Here is a 19,937-nt window from a genome sequence, read left to right as displayed (position 1 = left end):
ATGCCTGAAGAGGGGCAAACTTGTGTAAAAATTGTCCACACAAAGATGGTATCCCTTGCCAAATAAGGGTGACACCAAGTCCCAGACTGTCTTCCCACTGCTCCCCAGGTAGTCAGGGCAACCGACCGGCTCCAGGGTCTGATCTTTACCTTCATAGACTCTAAATTTGTGTGTATAGCTTGTGGCCCTTTCACAGAGCTTATACAATTTGACCCCATACCGGGCGCACTTGCTTGGGATATATTGTTTGAAGCCAAGGCGCCCGGTAAAATGTATAAGTGACTCGTCTATGCAGATGTTTTGCTCAGGGGTATACAAATCTGCAAATTTGGTGTTAAAGTGGTCTATGAGGGGCCGAATTTTGTGGAGCCGGTCAAAAGCTGGGTGGCCTCTGGGACGAGAGGTGCTGTTGTCACTAAAGTGCTGGAAACGCAAGATGGTCTCAAATCGTGTCCTGGACATGGCAGCAGAGAACATGGGCATGTGATGAATTGGGTTCGTGGACCAATGTGACCGCAATTCATGCTTTTTGGTTAGACCCATGTTAAGGAGGAGGCCCAGAAAAGTTTTAATTTCGGAAACTTCGACGGGTTTCCACCGGAAAGACTGGGCATAAAAGCTTCCCGGGTTGGTGGGTATAAATTGAGTGGCATACCGGTTTGTTTCTGCCACGACTAAGTCCAACAGCTCCGCAGTCAAGAACAGCTCAAAAAACCCCAGTGCCGATCCGATCTGAGCTGTCTCAACCCGAACTCCAGACTGGGCGGTGAAAGGGGGAACTACTGGTGCGGCTGAAGTTGGGGGCTGCCAATCAGGGTTTGCCAGCACCTCAGGGACTCTAGGGGTTCTACAGGCCTGTCTGTGCGGTGGCTGCGACGGGGGAACTAATCCACGTGCCACCGTGCCAGCTTCAACTGCCCTTCTGGTGCTCGCCACTTCACCATGTTTTACGGCAGTGCAGGTACTAGGTCCAGGATGGGCTGCGCTGCTGGTGTATGCCTCATCACGTAATCCGACAGCGCCAGCCCCACTCTGCTGCCCTTGAAGCGGATTCTGCACAACCTGTGGTCTAGCGACACGGGGCCGGGTACGCCTGGTGGTATCAGGGACCTCAACCTCCTCGTCCGAACTTTGGGTCAGACTGCCACTGCTTTCTACAGGTTCGTATTCTGACCCGCTGGATTCGTCAGATGAGGGTTCCCATTCCTCATCCGACTGGGTCAGAAGCCTGTAGGCCTCTTCAGAAGAATACCCCTTACTTGCCATTTGGTCAACTAAATTTAGGGGGTATTCCCTGAGACTACCCAAGAAAAAAAGCAAGCCTGTCTTACAAATGGGAGGCTAGCGAAGTACCGGAAGCCTCTGCGATTGATAAAAATATCAAAACTGATTTTTTTTTATCGCCGCAGCGCTTGTAAAGTGATTGTGCAGTGATCAAAAAAAATTAAAAAATTTTGTCACCGCGGCGGGGCGGGCGTGGGTGAACGCACATGTGTGGGCGACCGATCAGGCCTGATCGGGCAAACACTGTGTTTTGGGTGGAGGGCGAGCTAAGGTGACACTAATACTATTATAGATCTGACTGTGATCAGTTCTGATCACTTACAGATACTATAAAAGTACCAATGCTGATTAGCGATACCGATAATCAGCGAATCGGTGACTGCGGTGCGGTGGGCTGGACGCTAACCGACGCTAACTACCTAACAAAGGGGCCTAAACTAACCTAAAACTTAACCGTCAATACTAGTAAAAAAAAAAGTTTACACTGATCACTTTTTTCCCTTTCACTAGTGATTGACGGGGGTGATCTGGGGCTTAATGTGTGGTGTTTGTTTACTCACTGTGATGTGTGCTCCTCTGCTGGGACCGACTGACGAAAATGACCAGCAGAGGAGCACAGAAGCCATTTAACACCTTATATTTATAAATATAAGGTGTTATATGGCTTCTGATTAGATTTTTTAAAAGTCACCAACCTGCCAGCGCTGATCATTGGCTGGCAGGCTGGTGACGAACTTCTCCTGTAACGATTCCTGGCCCGCACTGCGCATGTGCGGGCCGGCTCTGCCCGAAATCTCGCGTCTCGCGAGAGGATGCATCGGCGCGTCCAGGAGGAATAACAGGGCCGCCGCCAGGACGCAATCCTGCGTGCGGTGGTCCTGAGGAGGTTAATTTAGTTGCCCTCTCCTGAACCCTCTCCAGCTCTGCTGTCTGCCTTGTTCACAAGAGTCCAGAACTGAACACAGTACTCCATGTGTGGTCTGACTAGTGATTTGTAAAGTGTCAGGACTATGTTCTACTCATGGGCATTTATGCCCCCTTTGATGCAACCCATTATCTTATTGGCCTTGGCAGCAGCTGCCTGACACTGGTTTCTGCAGCTTAGTTTGCTGTTCACTAAAATTCCTAAGTGAACCCAGTGTTTTACCATTTAGTATGTACTGGTGACATGTATTTTCCCTTCCCATGTGCATAGATCCTAAATATAATATTAGGACAATTATAAGTATATACTATGTATATAGTTTTATCTTCAGCATACGGCTACATGCTACACAGCTTTTTAAAGCTGCTGCACAATTATGCAGTGAAGGGAGGAATTATTAGTGCATATCTAAGCAGATAATCTATTCAGCAGCATGTACTATAGCTGGTACTATTTATGTAATACAGTAGATAGCATTGGTACTATCGCTGGTACTGCTACCAAATCTATTTAGTATTTTTACAAACTAGGAGATTCCTTCCAGTAAAATGGCCACTTTTGCAGTTTAGACAAAATTTATCCAGACTAAAACCAACCCCTTCCTCTTAAATCTTCGGGCTCATATGTACTACATCAGAGACGGGAGGGGAAGAAAACATGGCAGCAGCCCGAGAGAGAACAATGCACTGCTTTTCTATTGTATTTTTCATGGTCTGCAATTGTGGTAGCAGACGAAACAAGAGCAACTAACAAAAATGCATAAGGAGATTATGTTACTGTAACGACGGCTGCTGTGCTCCGCTGTTCTCCTGCTTACCACCACGGTCCTGGGCGCCGTGTTTAGCGGTTATCTGTTGCCTGTGCGTCCCCATTCACCGCTGCAATCCTGGGCTGTGTCCTTGCAGATGCTGTTTGTTCTGGGATCCGCTCCACAGTTTCCTTTCAGCCCTGGCCACAGCATGCTTGCTGCTTGTTCCCTGCAACACATCCTTAAGGGCCGGCGCGCATCACTTCCTGTGTGTCAAGGTCCTTGTGTCCTGCAAAGTTTGCTGATTTCTCTGCTAGTGTTCCTGTGTACCCGACCTGTGCTTGTGTTTCTGGACTCTGCTACCTGTTTGATCCCTGCCTGCTTGCCTTGACTTTCCTGTTGCCGATCCGGATTGCCTGACCTGTACCTGTGCCGCCTGCCCTGACCTATTGCTTGTCTGACTTCACCTCTGCCTCATCCTTCGGTCCTTCATTGTTGCTCCTGGTTATGACTCGGCCTGCTGATGACGTCTGTACCTCTGGTTCCTTGCTCAGTTACCTCCTGGTCCGTCTGGACTAGCTGCCTTGTGTGCCAATCCTCCTCAGGAGGTAGCGACCTGGTGTTCCTCTCAGGAAAGCCTATCCCCACCATCAGGGGTACTGTGAAGAAGAAGGGGTTCACTTAGACAATGCCCTTAGAGTGGGTAGGACACGTGGCACAGTGAGTTTACACTCGCTGGTTTGTGGCAGTTACTTTTTTCGGTTGCTATTTATTCTCTTTGTTTGGATTCTGGGTTTAGTGGCCCTTAATATAATAATAATAATAATAATAATAATAATAAAATGTATTTATATAGCACTACCATATTCAGCGCTTTACAAATTCATAGAGTTCATGTACGAAACAAAACTAACTGGCTAATATGCAACTGAAACACTAGGAGTCATGGCCCTGCTAGCAAGAGCTTACAATCTATTAGGAATTGGGGGTGACAAATAAGGTAGTTGATTGTGATAAGTAGGATTTGAGCCATTATTGAACTGACAGGAGTGGTGCCAGCCGATCTGCTTCGGGTTTGGGACTAATAAAGGAACGAGTTCAGGCCAGAGGAGTTGGTGGGGGAGAGGTTTAGTCGGGGAATAGTCAGTTAAGGTAGCATGATAAGCCTGCCTGAAGATGAAGTTGTGAATTGACCTAGTATTCCGGGGCAGAGTATTCCAGAGAGTAGGTGCAGCTCGAGAAAAGTCTTGAAGATGGGATTGAGAGGTACGACTTATGGAGGTTATTAATCTTAGGTCGCCAACAGAACAGAGAGCACGACTATGGTGATAGATGGAGATGAGGGAGGAGATATATGGAGGTGCAGCACTGTGGAGAGCTTTGTGGGTGAGGGTGATAAATTTTAACTGTATTCTAGATGAGCCTGGCTGCAGCATTTAGGACAGACTGAAGGGGGGAGAGTTTAGTGAGAGGGACACCGATTAGTAATGCGTTACAGTAGTCAAGGCGTGAATGAATCAGGGCAACAACAAGAGTTTTAGCAGTTTCCACCGTAGGAAAAGGGCAGATTCTGGCGATATTCTTGAGGTGCAGACAACAAGAGCGTGTAAGTGATTGAATATGGGGAACAAAGGAAAGATCAGAGTCAAATGTGGCCCCAAGACAGCGGGCATGTTGCACAGGAGCTATAATAGTGATGCAGACCGAAATTGAAATATCAAGTTTAGGTGAGTTAGTAGATGGGGGAAAGACAACAAGTTCAGTGTAAGATCCTCACCTGCTTTGCACTCCAGGGGAATCAAGAGGGGTCCTCGTGGAGTTGCGGGACAGGTTATGCGTGTCTCTGAAGCACCAGCACTGACCCCTTTGCGAGCCAGTGCGGAGATGCGTTCGCGTGGACATCGGAGGGGAGGACCGTCGGAGTCCCGGGGACAGAGTGGCCAGGCGAGTGACAAGACGCCGCGGCCAGGGTTGTCTCCGGTGTCTCCTGCGACTTCCGTTTCCGCATCTGGGTCCACGTGCTCGCATTCTCGCGCTGAGTCAATCATGCGTCCGTGCGTACGCACGAGGGCAGGTTCGCAAAGGGATACACGGTCGCGAGTACGCGCTTCTTATGCACTTCGTCTACCAGTGGCGCATATTATACTGACTCACAAGAGCAAAGTGGATTAGGGAGCCAGCCATGGGTTAATCAACTTGTGATTGCCTTAGGCCTTGTACTCAGGTGCAGGGCAATTTGTTCACCTATGGTAGTGGACACTTGGCACCCTGGGATTGGTCAGCAAGCATTTAAAAGGAGGTCTCTCAGGGTGATCAGTGCCCACTGTTATTTTCCCTCAACCAGGTATAGGTCACAACTCCTAGTGACTGAAGACTGCCAGGAACTTTGTCCTTACAGCGGACCCAAGATCTGGAGTGACTCGACTGCCAAGTGCACAGCATCATTCAGCACTGGTTGGGACTATTCCTGGAATCTCCTTGCCTAGTTTTTTGTTATTATTCCTTGTTACCAGCAAGTATCCTGGACGTTTATGTTTCTGGTGAATAAACACCTTTTTGCTTTCATCACTGGTCTGTTTGTTGGTGCCTTGCATTACATTCAGGTTTTGAGAGGTTCAGTTTTAGATACAGAGAGGACATGATGTTAGAGACAGCTGCCAGACAATTACTGGTGTTTTTGAGTAAAGCAGGGGTGATGTCAGGGGATGAAGTGTATAGTTGGGTGTCGTCAGCATAGAGATTGTATCGAAAGCCAAATCTACTGATAGTCTTTCCGATGGGGGCTGTATAGAGGGAGGAGAGTAGAGGACCTAATACTGAGCCCTGAGGAACGCTGACATCAAGAGGAAGAGGAGAAGAAGAGCCAGCGAATGATACACTAAAGGAGCGGCCAGAGAGATAGGAAGAGAACCAATAGAGAGCAGTGTCCTTAAGGTTAACTGAATGGAGCATGGTGAGGATGAGTTTATGGTCTACGGTATCAAACGCTGCAGAGAGATCCAGCAGAATCAATAGCGAATAATCACCATTTCTATTTGCTGTTAAGAGATCGTTAGACACTGTAAGGGCAGTATCTGTAGAGTGAAGAGGGCGAAAGGCAGATTGTAAGGGGTCAAGAAGAGAGTTTGCAGTGAGATAGCTTAAGTGAGAGTAGACAAGACATTCAAGGAGTTTAGCGATGAAGGGGAGGTTAGAAACAGGTCTGCAGTTAGCAGCACAGGTCGGGTCAAGAGATGGTTTCTTTAGTAGTGGGGTGATAATAGAGTGTTTGAAAGAGGAGGGAAAGATACCAGAAGAGAGAGAGAGGTTAAAAATTGTAGTTAAAGGGAACCTGTCACCTCTACTATGCTACCCTCACTGAGCGTTTCTAAATGTTCATTGTGTTACTCTAAACATATAAATTACACTTTTAATTTTATTTGCAGACGAATTCAATAAGTATTATGCATTTTTGTACTTCCGCCTTTTATGCAAATTAACATAAAAGAGTCATATGTGACCAGAGAAGAGTCATATTTTCAAGCTCTGATATGTATCAAATAATTTTTTTACAGAATAAAAGCACACAGAGCTATGGGGACTGGGTATTGCGGATGTGCTAGCGGCCATCTAGCAACCAATGTCCTCAGCTCTATACACAAAATCCCGGTGACAGGTTCCCTTTAAGTGAGTGATGACATCCGGGGAGAGGAGGGACTAAAGGAGGTGTGATGGAATAGGATTACTGCTACAGGTCGTTGGTCGAGAAGAAGAGAGAAGCCTGGAGACTTCTTCCTCTGTTATAGGGTCAAAAGAGGAGAGAGAGCATGTGGAGGAAGTGGAGGGAGGAGGATTGAAATTATTTGGGGCCTGGGAGATTATTTCCTGCCGGATACTGCCAATCTTGTCTCTGAAGTAAGTGGCCATGCCATCAGTGCAGAGGTCAGTGACAGGTTCTGGAACTTTAGGGCTTAGAAGGGAATGAAAAGTGTCAAAGAGTCATTTGGGGTTATTTGAGAGTGAGGAGATGAGAGAGGTGAAGTACTTTTGTTTGTCAATGTTGAGAGCCGAATTATATATTTTGAGCATAAATTTATAATGGAGGAAGTCTGCTAATACTTTCTTTTTTCTCCATAAGAGTTCTGCACATCTGGAGCAGCGCTGTAGAAAACGTGTTTCAGGTGTGTGCCAGGGTTGCCGTAAGCCGCCGGGGACAGCGGCGGTGAACAGGAATCGGGTAGACCGAGACCACCCCCGCCCACGAGCCCTGCCGCGCCCAGGCCCCCTTTCAATATTTCCCAGAAAAAAAAAACATGCTAGTGTAGCTTTAGCAGTTTCTTTAGGGGCATTGTCCTGCTGGAAGGTGAATCTCCATCCCATTGTCAAATCTCTGGCAGACTGAAAAAGTTATTCCTCTAAAAGTGATCTGCATTTACTGGCATCCATCTTTCCTTCAATCCTGAACAGTTTTTCAGTCCCTGCTGAGAAAGGCATCCACATTGCATGATTGTGTTACCACCATGTTTCACTGTGGAAATGGTGTTGTGAAGGTGATCGGAAGTGTTGGGTTTGCGCCACATATAGTATTTCCCATGTGTCCCATGAGTTTGGGGAGTCTATACCACATCCTGTTTGGAAAACACCTAACACACTTTCTTATGTTGCGGCCAGTCTTCCATAAACCCAACTCTGTGGCATACACAGCTTATAGTGGTCCTATGGACGATGTAGCTCCTTCAATGTTATCATCATTGGTATTTTTGTTGAATCTCCCTTGTCCAGTCTGTGCATTTTTGTGTGTGTCCTTATAGTGGATTTATTGGTGCTCCGTGGGATGTTCAAAGTTTGGCATGACTTTTATAACACAACCCTGTTTTTTCCCCACAACTTTCTTTGAACTGTTAAGTGTTTGGAACAGGCCTTATTTAGGAAAGGCATAACAAGGGGGTGATTGCATTTGTACTCACAACAAATTTCCAGTTTTTATACATTTATTTATTTGTTTTTTAAGCAAGGTTTTTTTTTTTCTTTCCACAGTTACAATTTGGATGATTTTGTCATGTTCATTACATTAAATCTAGACTAAAATCCATTTTAGTTCCTGGTTGTAATGTTGCAAAACAGGGAAAACACCATGGAGGATGAATGCTTGTGCTCGTCACTTTGTAGGCTATTTGGTCAATTCTGCATTTGCAGTATTTGTGGACTGGTTTTGGAGTATTAAGGTACTTTCACACTAGCGTAGCTGGATTCCGCAGTTCCATCGCCGATCCGGCAATCTGTATGCAAATGGATATCATTTGTAGACGGATCCGGATGCGGATCCATCTCATAAATGTATTGCAATACCGGATCCCTCTCTCCAGTTTTAATCCGGAAAAACCTATCCCCTAAAAGATTATAAGACAGTTTGTAGTCAGACAGCAGTGTAGGATAGACAACTGCGAAAATTCTGCAGCAACATCTGCATATATAGTTTGTTCTGGTTCGTAAATGAAGCACGCCAGCTACTGCAAATTTTAAGATGTCTCATCTTGACAACTGTTTTCCATATGGCCTAATAAGGTATATGGGCATTATAGATGGTAGCCTGCTGATGAACCCCTCTATAAGGTAGAGCAGAGTGCCGCTTACAAGCTCTTTATCTTGTTGACCTGATTCATCTGTATGTTACATGGACAGCCTGTCACATCTGTGACAGGTCTCAGAAGGTCTGAAAGATTATCTACGCATTAGTGATCTGACAGCCTCTTTTGGTTTCACTTTGTGTGTGTTGCTGGTATGTCCACACCTCCTGTTCAAGTGTGGATCATGTGACCTTTACCTCGCCCTATTTAGTCTGACTTTTCCCATCACTCCTTGCTTGGGATAGCTTAATTTGGTCTTGAAAGAGCTGGAGTGTGGTTCGTGTTGAAGTCCTGTTCATCCTTCATCCTCTGAAGTTAAGTGTTCCGCTTGTCGAGTTTGCTAGGTGGTTTGCTAGGCCTCAGTGTGAGACGCTAGTTCCTTCACCAGGGAAGGAACAGGTGGTCTCTGCTCCTGTCATTATCTTTAGGGCATGTGAGGGTCACCAGGGTTTTCTAGGTTCCCGTGTATGGGTATCTCTACCATCGAGAGCTGCCCATACGAATAGGAGTTAGGAGCAGGGTTTTACAGGTGGTGACCCTTTTCCTTCCCTAGCGGTGAGGCCTAGTGTCTTTTCCCTTCCTTCTCGATTGTCTTTTGGTGTTCTCCCCTACTACATCCGTGACACAACTATTTGAAAGGCCGCAATTAATTCTACACTTCCCCTGCAGGTGAAATATATAAAACCGGCCATACATTTTAGATTCCTGTTGGCGAAACATTCCTTCGGCTGATAGCTATATCTCTCAACCCTTACATACACATAAGTGCTCAGCTCAGTCAAGCATGCACCTGTTCTGAGTGGGTAGAGGCGAATATGCTGCCGTCAGACATCTCTGGTGGTAGCTTACCTTCCTAAGAAGAAAATAATTGGGCATGTTAAACTTTAAATGCTTGGACCTTATCTACCCCAGAATCTGCTGAACAGTCTGGAGCCTCTATGCACACCAGATAGTTGATTGGTCTTGCCAAAAATGGCAGGTTTGGCCAACAGTAATTTAGGCGGTCATTCACTTAGCTGAAATTCACCTAAATTAGGCATGTTGTAGGCGCAGATGGCAGTGCAACAGTTAGTTGCGTTGCTATCTGGGAATTCGCCCCGCTCGCGCCAGTTCTAAAATTGTGGGTGTGGTGTGGACGGGAGAGGGGCCGGGCCGGTAGGCCCGTCTCATTCATCATTTTCTAAGCCTGTAGAAAATGGTCTAAATGTGAGACTGCAAAGATGCGCCTCTTCATAGCTTCAGCAGATCCTCCGCCAGCTATGGGACTTTATTAAGATCGGCATCTACAACGACGGCCTTAATAAATGTGCCCTTTAATCTTAATGTCTATGGCCGGCTTAACTGGATTTATCTTGTTACCAATGAATCTTATAGAATAGATCTGATGTGATCAAATGGCATATTATTTGAAGTGCATAAATCAGTTTGTGGAGAGGCCACCCTTTCCAGTTAGGCCAATGAACTACATCCCTTTGCATGATGTGGTTGCCTCTAAACTTAATGTCTACAGACCAGGGATGATCATAGAGCAGCAGCAGACCAGTTACTCATCGACTTGACAGTTTATAAAGTACATCACTTTAGCCTCGCCTGATATGATTAGTGTGCCGTTATATGGGTTATTAATCTTATCAATGATGTTTAACTGCCAATGACTTTATCTAAAAGATCTTGACAGCAGAGGTGTGAGAAATAATTGTATTATTGATGCTTTGAGCACAACATGTCGTATATGAAAATTGTATTAACTTTTATTGAATAAATTACTTGGATCTTAGTTTGAAGGTTGTATGGACGGGACACTGATGAGGGGATATCGGTTATTACCGGTTACTGCTCCAGGTTCGTTGCCTTTGATGAAATTTGATTGCTTTTACATACATTGTTTATAATAAACTCAGATCTACATTGGGTCAGTTGTGCACTTGTAATTATGTTAAATTATACTTGCTATATAAGATTCTATACACAGTTTGTGGTCTATGGCCAGCCCAAATAAATGGCTAGAAAATGTTTCTTTGTACTTTAGTAAATAACTAGTTCATACTAAATTGACTTATTTCCCATATATCATGCGGCTTAAATTGCTGCCTGTTTTATGTGGTATCAAGCTGTAATTTATTCCACACAGCTTTGCATAAATCAGTAGTACAAGTGTCTGTAAGAAACGTTGTAATATAAAAATGCCCTGCTCTATCGTTATCAGCTCTTCCCACCCCCTTCTAAAACACTTTGTCTCTGTACTCCAACTCCATCTTGGTGAGACTTTACTTTTTCTATGGATTTTTGATCACGGGAACCAGTAGAGGAAGCAGCTTTGCCACTGCCTTTCTCTACTGCATAGTCCTTATACCGCCATGTAGACTGCAAAAAGAAGACAGAAGTGGTTAGATACAGCTTCTAACTTTTCCTCAGATTCTGGGACCTGCTCCTGCTTAAATGCAAAAGCAAGAGCTTTAAAGGGGTTACATTGCGGGGGTCCGAGTCTTGGCATTCCCACCAATCAGCTGTTTCAGGGAGCCACCGCTCTCACCGAAGCTCTGGTGAGCACTGCGGACTCCCTGCAGCTTACTAAGCACAGCTTCATACATAGTAGAGCGGCTGTGCTTGGTAATGCAGCTCAGCCCCATTTACTGTAAGATCAAATACAGGAGCGCGTGACCTCTTCTAACAGCTTATCAACGGGGGTCCCAGGAGTCTGATCACAGCCGAACTGATATTGATGACCAATCCTTCAGATAGATCATCAATATTATTTCCAGGATAACCCCTTAAGGACCCTGCCATTTTTAACCTTAAAGGGTTTCTGTCATCAGTAATTCTGTTATGCAGCTAACTGACATTAGCGATGTGATAATGTCAGCAGTACATAACAGTGTGATTTATAATTGTGTCCCTGCCGGCGTTCTCCTAAAAAATACACTTGTAAAATATGCTAATGAGCCTCTAGGTGCTATGAGGGCGTTGATTCAGCACCTAGAGGCTCCGTCTACAAACCATTTAGCACGCCCAGGTCCTCCATTTAGCACGCCCAGGTCCGCTTTTCTTCCTTCGGGGCAGGCGCAGTGAGGAAGCCGGCACCAGGAGCGTGTCCTTCACTCACTGCACCGAATACAAAATGGGAAGGCGCAGGATTTCTTCGCCGATCAGGAGAAGTCTGACGTCACTCAAGAGGACCTGGGCGTGCTAAATGGAGGACCTGGGCGTGCTAAATGGTTCGTAGACCGAGCCTCTAGGTGCTGAATCAACGCCCTCATAGCACCCAGGGGCTTATTAGCATATTTTAAAAGTGTATTTTTTAGAAGAATGGCGGCATGGACACAATTATAAATCACACTGTTATGTACTGCTGACATTAGCACAGCGTTTCTGATGACAGAAACCCTTTAAGGACCAGGCCATTTTCAGCAAATCTGACATGTCACTTTATGTGGTAATAACTTTCAAACGCTTTTACTTATCCAGGCTGTTTTGAGACTGTTTTCTCGTCACATATTGTACTTCATGACACTGGTAAAATTGAGTAAAAAAAAATTCATTTTTATTTATAAAAAATACCAAATTTACCCAAAATTTGGAAACATTTTAAAATTTCCAAATTTAAATTTCTCTACTTTTATAATACCTCCAAAAATAGTTATTACTTTACATTAATACACTTTTAAAATATGCTAATAAGCCCCTAGGTGCTATGAGGGCGTTGATTCAGCACCTAGAGGCTCGGTCTACGAACCATTTAGCACGCCCAGGTCCTCCATTTAGCACGCCCAGGTCTTCTTGAGTGACGTCCGACTTCTCCTGATTGGTGAAGAAATCCTGCACCTGCGCCGTCCCGTTTTGTATTCGGCGCAGTGAGTGAAGGACACGCTCCTGGTGCTGGCTTCCTCACAGCGCCTGCGCCGAAGGAAGGAAGTCGGACCTGGGCGTGCTAAATGGTTTGTAGATGGAGCCTCTAGGTGCTGAAACTTCTGTATTGTAATGCATTGTAATCATTGGCTGTAAGTGTATTACACAGTGTAATACACTTATAGCTTTCTTGCCTGTGAGATTCAGGGGGCTGGATCTCACAGGCTCTCCCAGAAGGCAGCCACGATGCCTAAGGAAAGCATCGGGCTGCCTTCCCTGCCATCGAGTCCCCATCACAGCAGCGCAGGGACCCAATGGCCACCCCGCACATGTCTGAAGCCCGCACGTGGCGCAGTCAGTGGTCCGTGGCCGTGCAGGGGATATGCAGAGGATATGGTCCTGAATACAGGTGAATCTTTGTGGGAATGGAGATGATGAAGAGACGTGAGAGGAGGTGGGGATGTGGCTATTGAGCAGCTACACTTGTATGCAGTCTCCATTACCACAGCAACACATTACCACATTCTGTCCTGCTCCTTAGCTCAGTATTGTGAAGTCATTTGTCTTCCTGTGTGATTAGGACAGGTTTTGTGTGTACTAATAGGATGGTGGCCATTTTGTTTCCCCTGATTGCTCACTAGACAAAACAAGCCATTATAACTAATCAGTTGGGAATATATTTATTATAAAATATATTTTCTTAATTCCCGAAGAACCCCTTTAAGCACAGTACTTATTTGACGAATACATATCAGTTGCATGGTCTTATACAGATTAGAAGTTTTCAGCAGATTTTATACTGATGAGCTTTCCTCTGGATAGGTCATCAGTATCTGATCGGTGATGGTTTGACACCTGGGACCCCGGCTGATCAGATGTTTGAGAAGGCATTGGCACTCGCAGTAATGCAGCAGGAAGGAGATCGCTGCATGTAAATGCGTGGTCTCCTTCGCTGAACGCGCAGCCGACTGTGGGGAAGGAACGCTTCCTTCCCGACAATTGGCCACTGCATCGCCCTGTGTGAACCCAGCTTTAGGAAGCTGAATCTGCCCTCTCCTTGTCTATGGGCAGACATTCATACATCTAGTCTCCACCTGCCAGCTCAGGGACAATTCTTTTTGGATTTAAGCAAAGCAGATCTTTTCACACTGCATGGAAAAATAGTGCCATTAAAATATTTTAATTCCACATATTCCCATTTCCTCCTTCTGTCTGTCGTTACAGAAAGATATTTAGCATTTATTCAGCGTATTTCTTGCGTTGGCCAGACAGTATATTGCCAGTTTATGTCTGTCCTGACGTCGGTGCATTCGCATGTATAGACAAAAGAGCAAACGTACAGACCATTATCATTGCTTATTCTTTGTCTGTTTTGAATATATGTAATTTTAATGCAGTAGCTTGTTGAAGAATTGTAGGTTACAGACACAGTTTTAATTTTATATTTAATGATGGGTTACCTGATGTTAGAGGCTTGAGGATACACCACTGTTATAAATTTCATTCCTTTCTGTTACATAGATTGTCTGTCAAACTAATTGGAATGCATTAGATGAGTTGAGTTCCCGTCTAAGGTCATACAAAATGAAGCCTATCATTCCCACAGCGCCTGCAGTCTAATTTAAATATGCAAAATTCTCTACCGGCAAAACAAATACATTACTATAATGTTAACATTTTGTCTTCTGGTTGTTTAAACCTTTGGCAGCTTAAACATGTTACAATGACTGAGCTTACCTCAGTGAACTTTGCTATCACCAGGGTTTGTGTCCATGAGGACATGGTAAGATAATCGTTTCTAGCAGAGTCATACATATAGAATTTTTTTTCGTCTTGGAAATGTAGCTTTCGTGGCCATAACATTTCAGCAAGAACTATTTTTACATTTTATAATATAACTCACGGTCTCTGGAGTAACATTAGGGAGCGCTGTTCCTTAGTCTACGTTGTCACAACTTTTCCGAGCTCAGGAGTTTAGTCTATGCAAAACTAAGTTCCTTCTATTCAGAAGTCCACCAGAAGTTGTTGGGTGAGGTGCTGCTATCTCAGAAAAACACGAGGTTTCATGTGCCTTGAGCATGTTTCATTTTAGAAACATAAAGAGAACAATCAACACAGGTCATATGTGGCACGGATTTTACATCAAACTCCATGCGAAATGCCATACAGTGGGATGCAAAAGTTTGGGCAACCTTGTTAATCGTCATGATTTTCCTGTATAAATCGTTGGTTGTTACGATAAAAAATGTCAGTTAAATATATCATATAGGAGACACACACAGTGATATTTGAGAAGTGAAATGAAGTTTATTGGATTTGCAGAAAGTGTGCTAAAATTGTTTAAACAAATTAGGCAGGTGCATAAATTTGGGCACCACAAAAAAAAAATATATGAAATCAATATTTAGTAGATCCTCCTTTTGCAGAAATTACAGCCTCTAAACGCTTCCTGTAGGTTCCAATGAGAGTCTGGATTCTGGTTGAAGGTATTTTGGACCATTCCTCTTTACAAAACATCTTTAGTTCATTCAGGTTTGATAGCTTCCGAGCATGGACAGCTCTCTTTAAGTCACACCACAGATTTTCAATTATATTCAGGTCTGGGGACTGAGATGGCCATTCCAGAATGTTGTACTTGTTCCTCTGCATAAATGCCTTAGTGGATTTTGAGCAGTGTTTAGGGTCGTTGTCTTGTTGAAAGATCCAGCCCCGGCGCAGCTTCAGCTTTGTCACTGATTCCTGGACATTGGTCTCCAGAATCTGCTGATACTAAGTGGAACCCATGCGTCCCTCAACTTTGACAAGATTCCCAGTCCCTGCACTGGCCACACAGCCCCACAGCATGATGGAACCACCACCATATTTTACTGTAGGTAGCAGGTGTTTTTCTTGGAATGCTGTGTTCTTTTTCCTCCATGCATAACACCCCTTGTTATGGCCAAATAACTCAATTTTAGTTTCATCAGTCCACAGCACCTTATTCCAAAATGAAGCTGGCTTGTCCAAATGTGCTTTAGCCCACCTCAAGCGGCACTTTTTGTGCTGTGGGCGGAGAAAAAGTGTAAAGTGCGCGGAATGGTTGAACGATGCACAGTGACTCCATCTGCAGCAAGATGATGTTGTAGGTCTTTGGTGCTGGTCTGTGGGTTGACTCTGACTGTTCTCACCATTCGTCGCTTCTGTCTATCCGAGATTTTTCTTGGTCTGCCACTTCGAGCCTTAACTTGAACTGAGCCTGTGGTCTTCCATTTCCTCAATATGTTCCTAACTGTGGAAACAGACAGCAGAAATCTCTGAGACAGCTTTCTGTATCCTTCCCCTAAACCATGATGGTGAACAATCTTTGTCTTCAGGTCATTTGAGAGTTGTTTTGAGACCCCCATGTTGCTACTCTTCAGAGAAAATTAAAAGAGGAGGGAAACTTACAATTGACCCCCTTAAATACTCTTTCTCATAATTGGATTCACCTGTGTATGTCAGGGGTCATTGAGCTTACCAAGCCAATTTGAGTTCCAATAATTAGTTCTAAAGGTTTTGGAATCAATACAATGACAACAGTGCCCAAATTTATGCACCTTCCTAATTTTGTTTAAACAATTATCGCATACTTTCTGTAAATCCAATAAACTTCATTTCACTTCTCAAATATCACTGTGTGTCTCCTATATGATATATTTAACTGACATTTTTTATCGTAACAACCAACGATTTATACAGGAAAATCATGACGATTAACAAGGTTGCCCAAACTTTTGCATCCCACTGTACATATTGACAGGGTTTCAGCAACTGCTATGAAAACTTCCTTGCAGATTTTTGTCTGTGGACATGCCTTATGCAATGAAATAGTTAATCATATCTGATGCAGAATATATATTGAGTCATTGCAGCAAGTCGGTTAATCCTCACTTGAACTCTGTGTGACTTGAATAATATTATACATGCCTTACATTATAATTATTTGCGTGCTTGGACACGGTAAGATGGGGCGTTTGGTTAGGTCCTGGTGCCATCTAGTACCTGTTGGCCTGATTTAGTATTTAGCTCTTAGGTGCAGTGAATAAAATAAAAGACCATACCATTTCTTTCTTTCCATTTTTCACATCGCACATTAGTTTTACGTTTGCTGCCAAAGCCCTACATGTATTCATTCATATGTGCAAATTTAGCCTTGGGATTGTTGTTGGTTTCTGAATAAATACATTTCTTGAACAGTTGGTTCGGGGCAATTCCTAATAAGTCGTGCATACTGAAAGAGCTGTTAGAACCTTGGACAAGTCAATTGAATTTCTTGTCAAACATTTCAGATTCTTTCATTTACATTTTGCATTCTAATTCCTGTATTTTGTAAATTCCTTTATTTATTTTTTATTTTTATTTTTTTATGTCACGAGCTGCCTGTCTTTCTGATTGTGTACAGGATGTGGTGGATGTATATGGCATGGGCGTTTTCTTAACAACCTATCCCTTTACTCGCTGCTTCATTAAAATAATTTTATATTGCGATAATATGAATGACTGTGCTGCACTGCGGACATCCTCATTAATTACATATTAACATTTAGGTGCCTTTTTGTGGTTTGCATCATTATAGCAGTTACGCACTGCACAGGACATTTGTGTTTTCGTTGTGACAGCATGATCATTTTGCAATTTAATTTTTTTAAACGTCCTCTGTACAAGGACATTGGTTGGCACTACTCAAAAACCATGGCAAGTTAGAGTACATGGAGGGGATTTTCCGACAATTAACTATTGATGGTCTATTCTGAGGACATACGTCAGTGCATGGAATAGCAGCAGCTAGATGTGAAAACAATCCCACTTGCTGAACTGATAGACTTTTACTATATTCAGAGTAGGTATAAATAGTCTAAAATTCAGCAGTACCGCTACGTTTCTTTCATGATATAGTCCACTTCTAAGAGTACTTTCACACTAGCGTTTTTCTTTTCCGGCATAGAGTTCCGTCACAGGAGCTCTATAACGGAAAATAACTGATCAGGCATATCCCCATGTATTCTGAATGGAGAGTAGTCTGTTCAGGATGCATCAGGATGTCTTCAGTTCAGTCATTTTGACTGATCAGGTAAAAGATAAAACCGTAGCATGCTGCGGTTTTATCTCCCGTGAAAAAAAAACTGAAGACTTGCCTGAATGCCGGATCTGGCATTTTTCCCCATAGGAATGTATTAGTGCCGGATCCGGCATTCAAAATACCGGAATGCCAAATGCACAGACCGTTAAAAATTTGAAAAAAGATACAAGACGGATCCGTCTGTCCGCATGACAAGCGGAGAGACGGATCCGTTCTTGCAATGCAGTTGTGAGACTGATCCGCATCTGGATGCGTCTCACAAATGCTTTCAGTCACATCCAGATCGGCGGATCCGGCAGGCAGTTCTGACGACGGAACTGCTTGCCGGATCACACTGCCGCAAGTGTGAAAATAGCCAGTAGGCTCTGGTGCGCATAGTCTAAATGAATCAGCATTCTTTCTAGATAAGAGCTCGTAACTACAGTGTACATCCGTGAGCTGCTGGAAGTCCGCCCAGCCACATTCACACAGCGTTTTTTTCCGGCCACCTCTCGGCATATTTGCTGTGCTGGACCGGAGCTACGCCGCTCCCCATTATAGTGAATGGGGCTAGGCGGACTTCCGGCAGCTCACGGATGTACACTTTAGTTACGGACCTGGCAGGCTGTTCCCATGCCGGAACAGCCTGCCGAAACGAGTGACACCAGTGCGAAACAGGCCTAACGCCAAACATTTTAGACCAATAATGGATTTATTATACTTGCATAAAACATATTAAAACCATTTCAAGTTACCATTAAAGTACATCACATGCCATGTATCAGCTCAACCTAGGGTTTTGACCTTTCATTTTTTTCCAGGGCATGCATGCATTTGTATCTGCATAGTTTTAATGGCCACAGCAATTAAAGGGAATCTGTCATCAGTTTTACAGTGTCCTAACTATGGATAACATAAACTAGTGACAGGTCTTAGCAAAATGCTAGGTCACTTTCTTTGATCAACTCATTTTGCTAAAATCTTGTACTGAACAGCTCCAGCGCATGCCGATGAGTCCCAAATACTCATAAGCTCCTGGCTGCCTCTGCCCCCCGCTGCTAATTCAGTCGGAAAGGTCCGTCGGTCAGTGGCAAGGGGAAGAGACAGCCTGGAGCCCAGGAATATCAGAACTGGAGCTGTTAGAACCTAGCAGCAATAAACTGGTGACAGATTCCCTCTAAATAAATGTATTTATATTCCATAAAATATCCATAAAAACCTCTGAGAATATACATGACAGAAAATAAAATACATATTAAACATTTTACATGTTGATCCAAAAATTCTGAAAGAACTGCTCCCTTCATACCGGTTATAGATGTGTACAGACCAGCTATTTGAAGGGCTGCAGCTGTCATCCAGAGGTGCCAGGAGTTGGACCACAACAATCAGATCCTGATGACCGGTCCCTAGGATAGGGATTGCCTTTGCCATGTCCATGTCCTGATCCCTGCAGTATTGACATCCAGTACAGCATTAACATGGTCACACTCTCTGCTGCAACCAATGTCTGGCTTCAGCAAGGACATGCTTCTTCTGGCCACATCACCGCTGAAGCCAGTCATTGTCCATGTGACCGTGCCCATTCTGCATCGGATGTCAGCACTGTAGGGTCCAGGACATGGACACAATGGAAGGCAGTACAGAGGAGCGGAGCAGTGGGAGAGCAGGTAAGAATGAACCTTCTGTTTAGAGAGGCAGGTGGGGAACCCCTTCAAGACTGTAACTTGCCAAAAGTTTTGAGTACTGCCTATTCATTTATAAAGACTTAATTGGCATTCAGTTTCAAAATGTTTTGCCTCCATACCTCGGAATGTTACTGTGGATGATATGTCACAATTTATGGACCACTTTCCTGATCTTAAAGCCACCCTTCTTCTTGGCCAGTTCACTGTCCCCTATTGAGGGTAATGTGACTAAACACGTTGTCATGTCTCCTCCATCAAAACACATTGAGTTGGGAATCATTGCATTGTTGGATGATGAGGTATCAGTAATATATTTAGAACTACATACCAACTGGTGACCAGCAGACCTGTCTGGAAAGGTATACACCATTGGTTTGACTACTTGATGTAAACCTTATCTCTAATGCATACATTTGTAACTCTTAAGTCTTTCAGAATCTGAAATAAAATTGCCAGTTTCGGCCAGAATTTCCCCCAGGTCACCAGAGCGAGCATGTGAAAAAACAGCACAATAGTACCTCTGAGGTCCACTTCTTGTGTTAAAGAAGGTGTAAAGTCTACCTGTGTGAAAGGTATGTTCTACAGAGAGTGAATATACTGTATGTAGATGTACTGCAAATATTATTTCAGAAATAGAAGAAATAAACCAAAAACTTTCATGTGAACCACCAGAAATCTCACAGAATCTAATGATTATTTCTTGTTCTACAAACGGTATGAGAGGCACAGTTGTCTCAGTGAATAATTGGCCACCCTACTGCTC

General features: G+C 44.0%; 1 protein-coding gene across 1 annotated transcript in view; it reads left to right on the top strand.

Annotated features, from left to right (window-relative positions):
- Window positions 1-19,937, top strand: part of ZBBX (zinc finger B-box domain containing) — a 216,478-nt gene that overhangs the window by 125,808 nt on the left and 70,733 nt on the right. Inside the window, 2 exon segments of the mRNA XM_044291843.1 lie at window positions 19,602-19,687; window positions 19,690-19,746. Coding sequence (XP_044147778.1) covers window positions 19,602-19,687; window positions 19,690-19,746 — 143 coding nt within the window.

This window comes from Bufo gargarizans, chromosome 4 (genome assembly GCF_014858855.1).
Source record: "Bufo gargarizans isolate SCDJY-AF-19 chromosome 4, ASM1485885v1, whole genome shotgun sequence".
Classification (NCBI taxonomy): Eukaryota; Metazoa; Chordata; class Amphibia; order Anura; family Bufonidae; genus Bufo; species Bufo gargarizans.
This window is presented reverse-complemented; position numbering and strand designations above follow the sequence as displayed.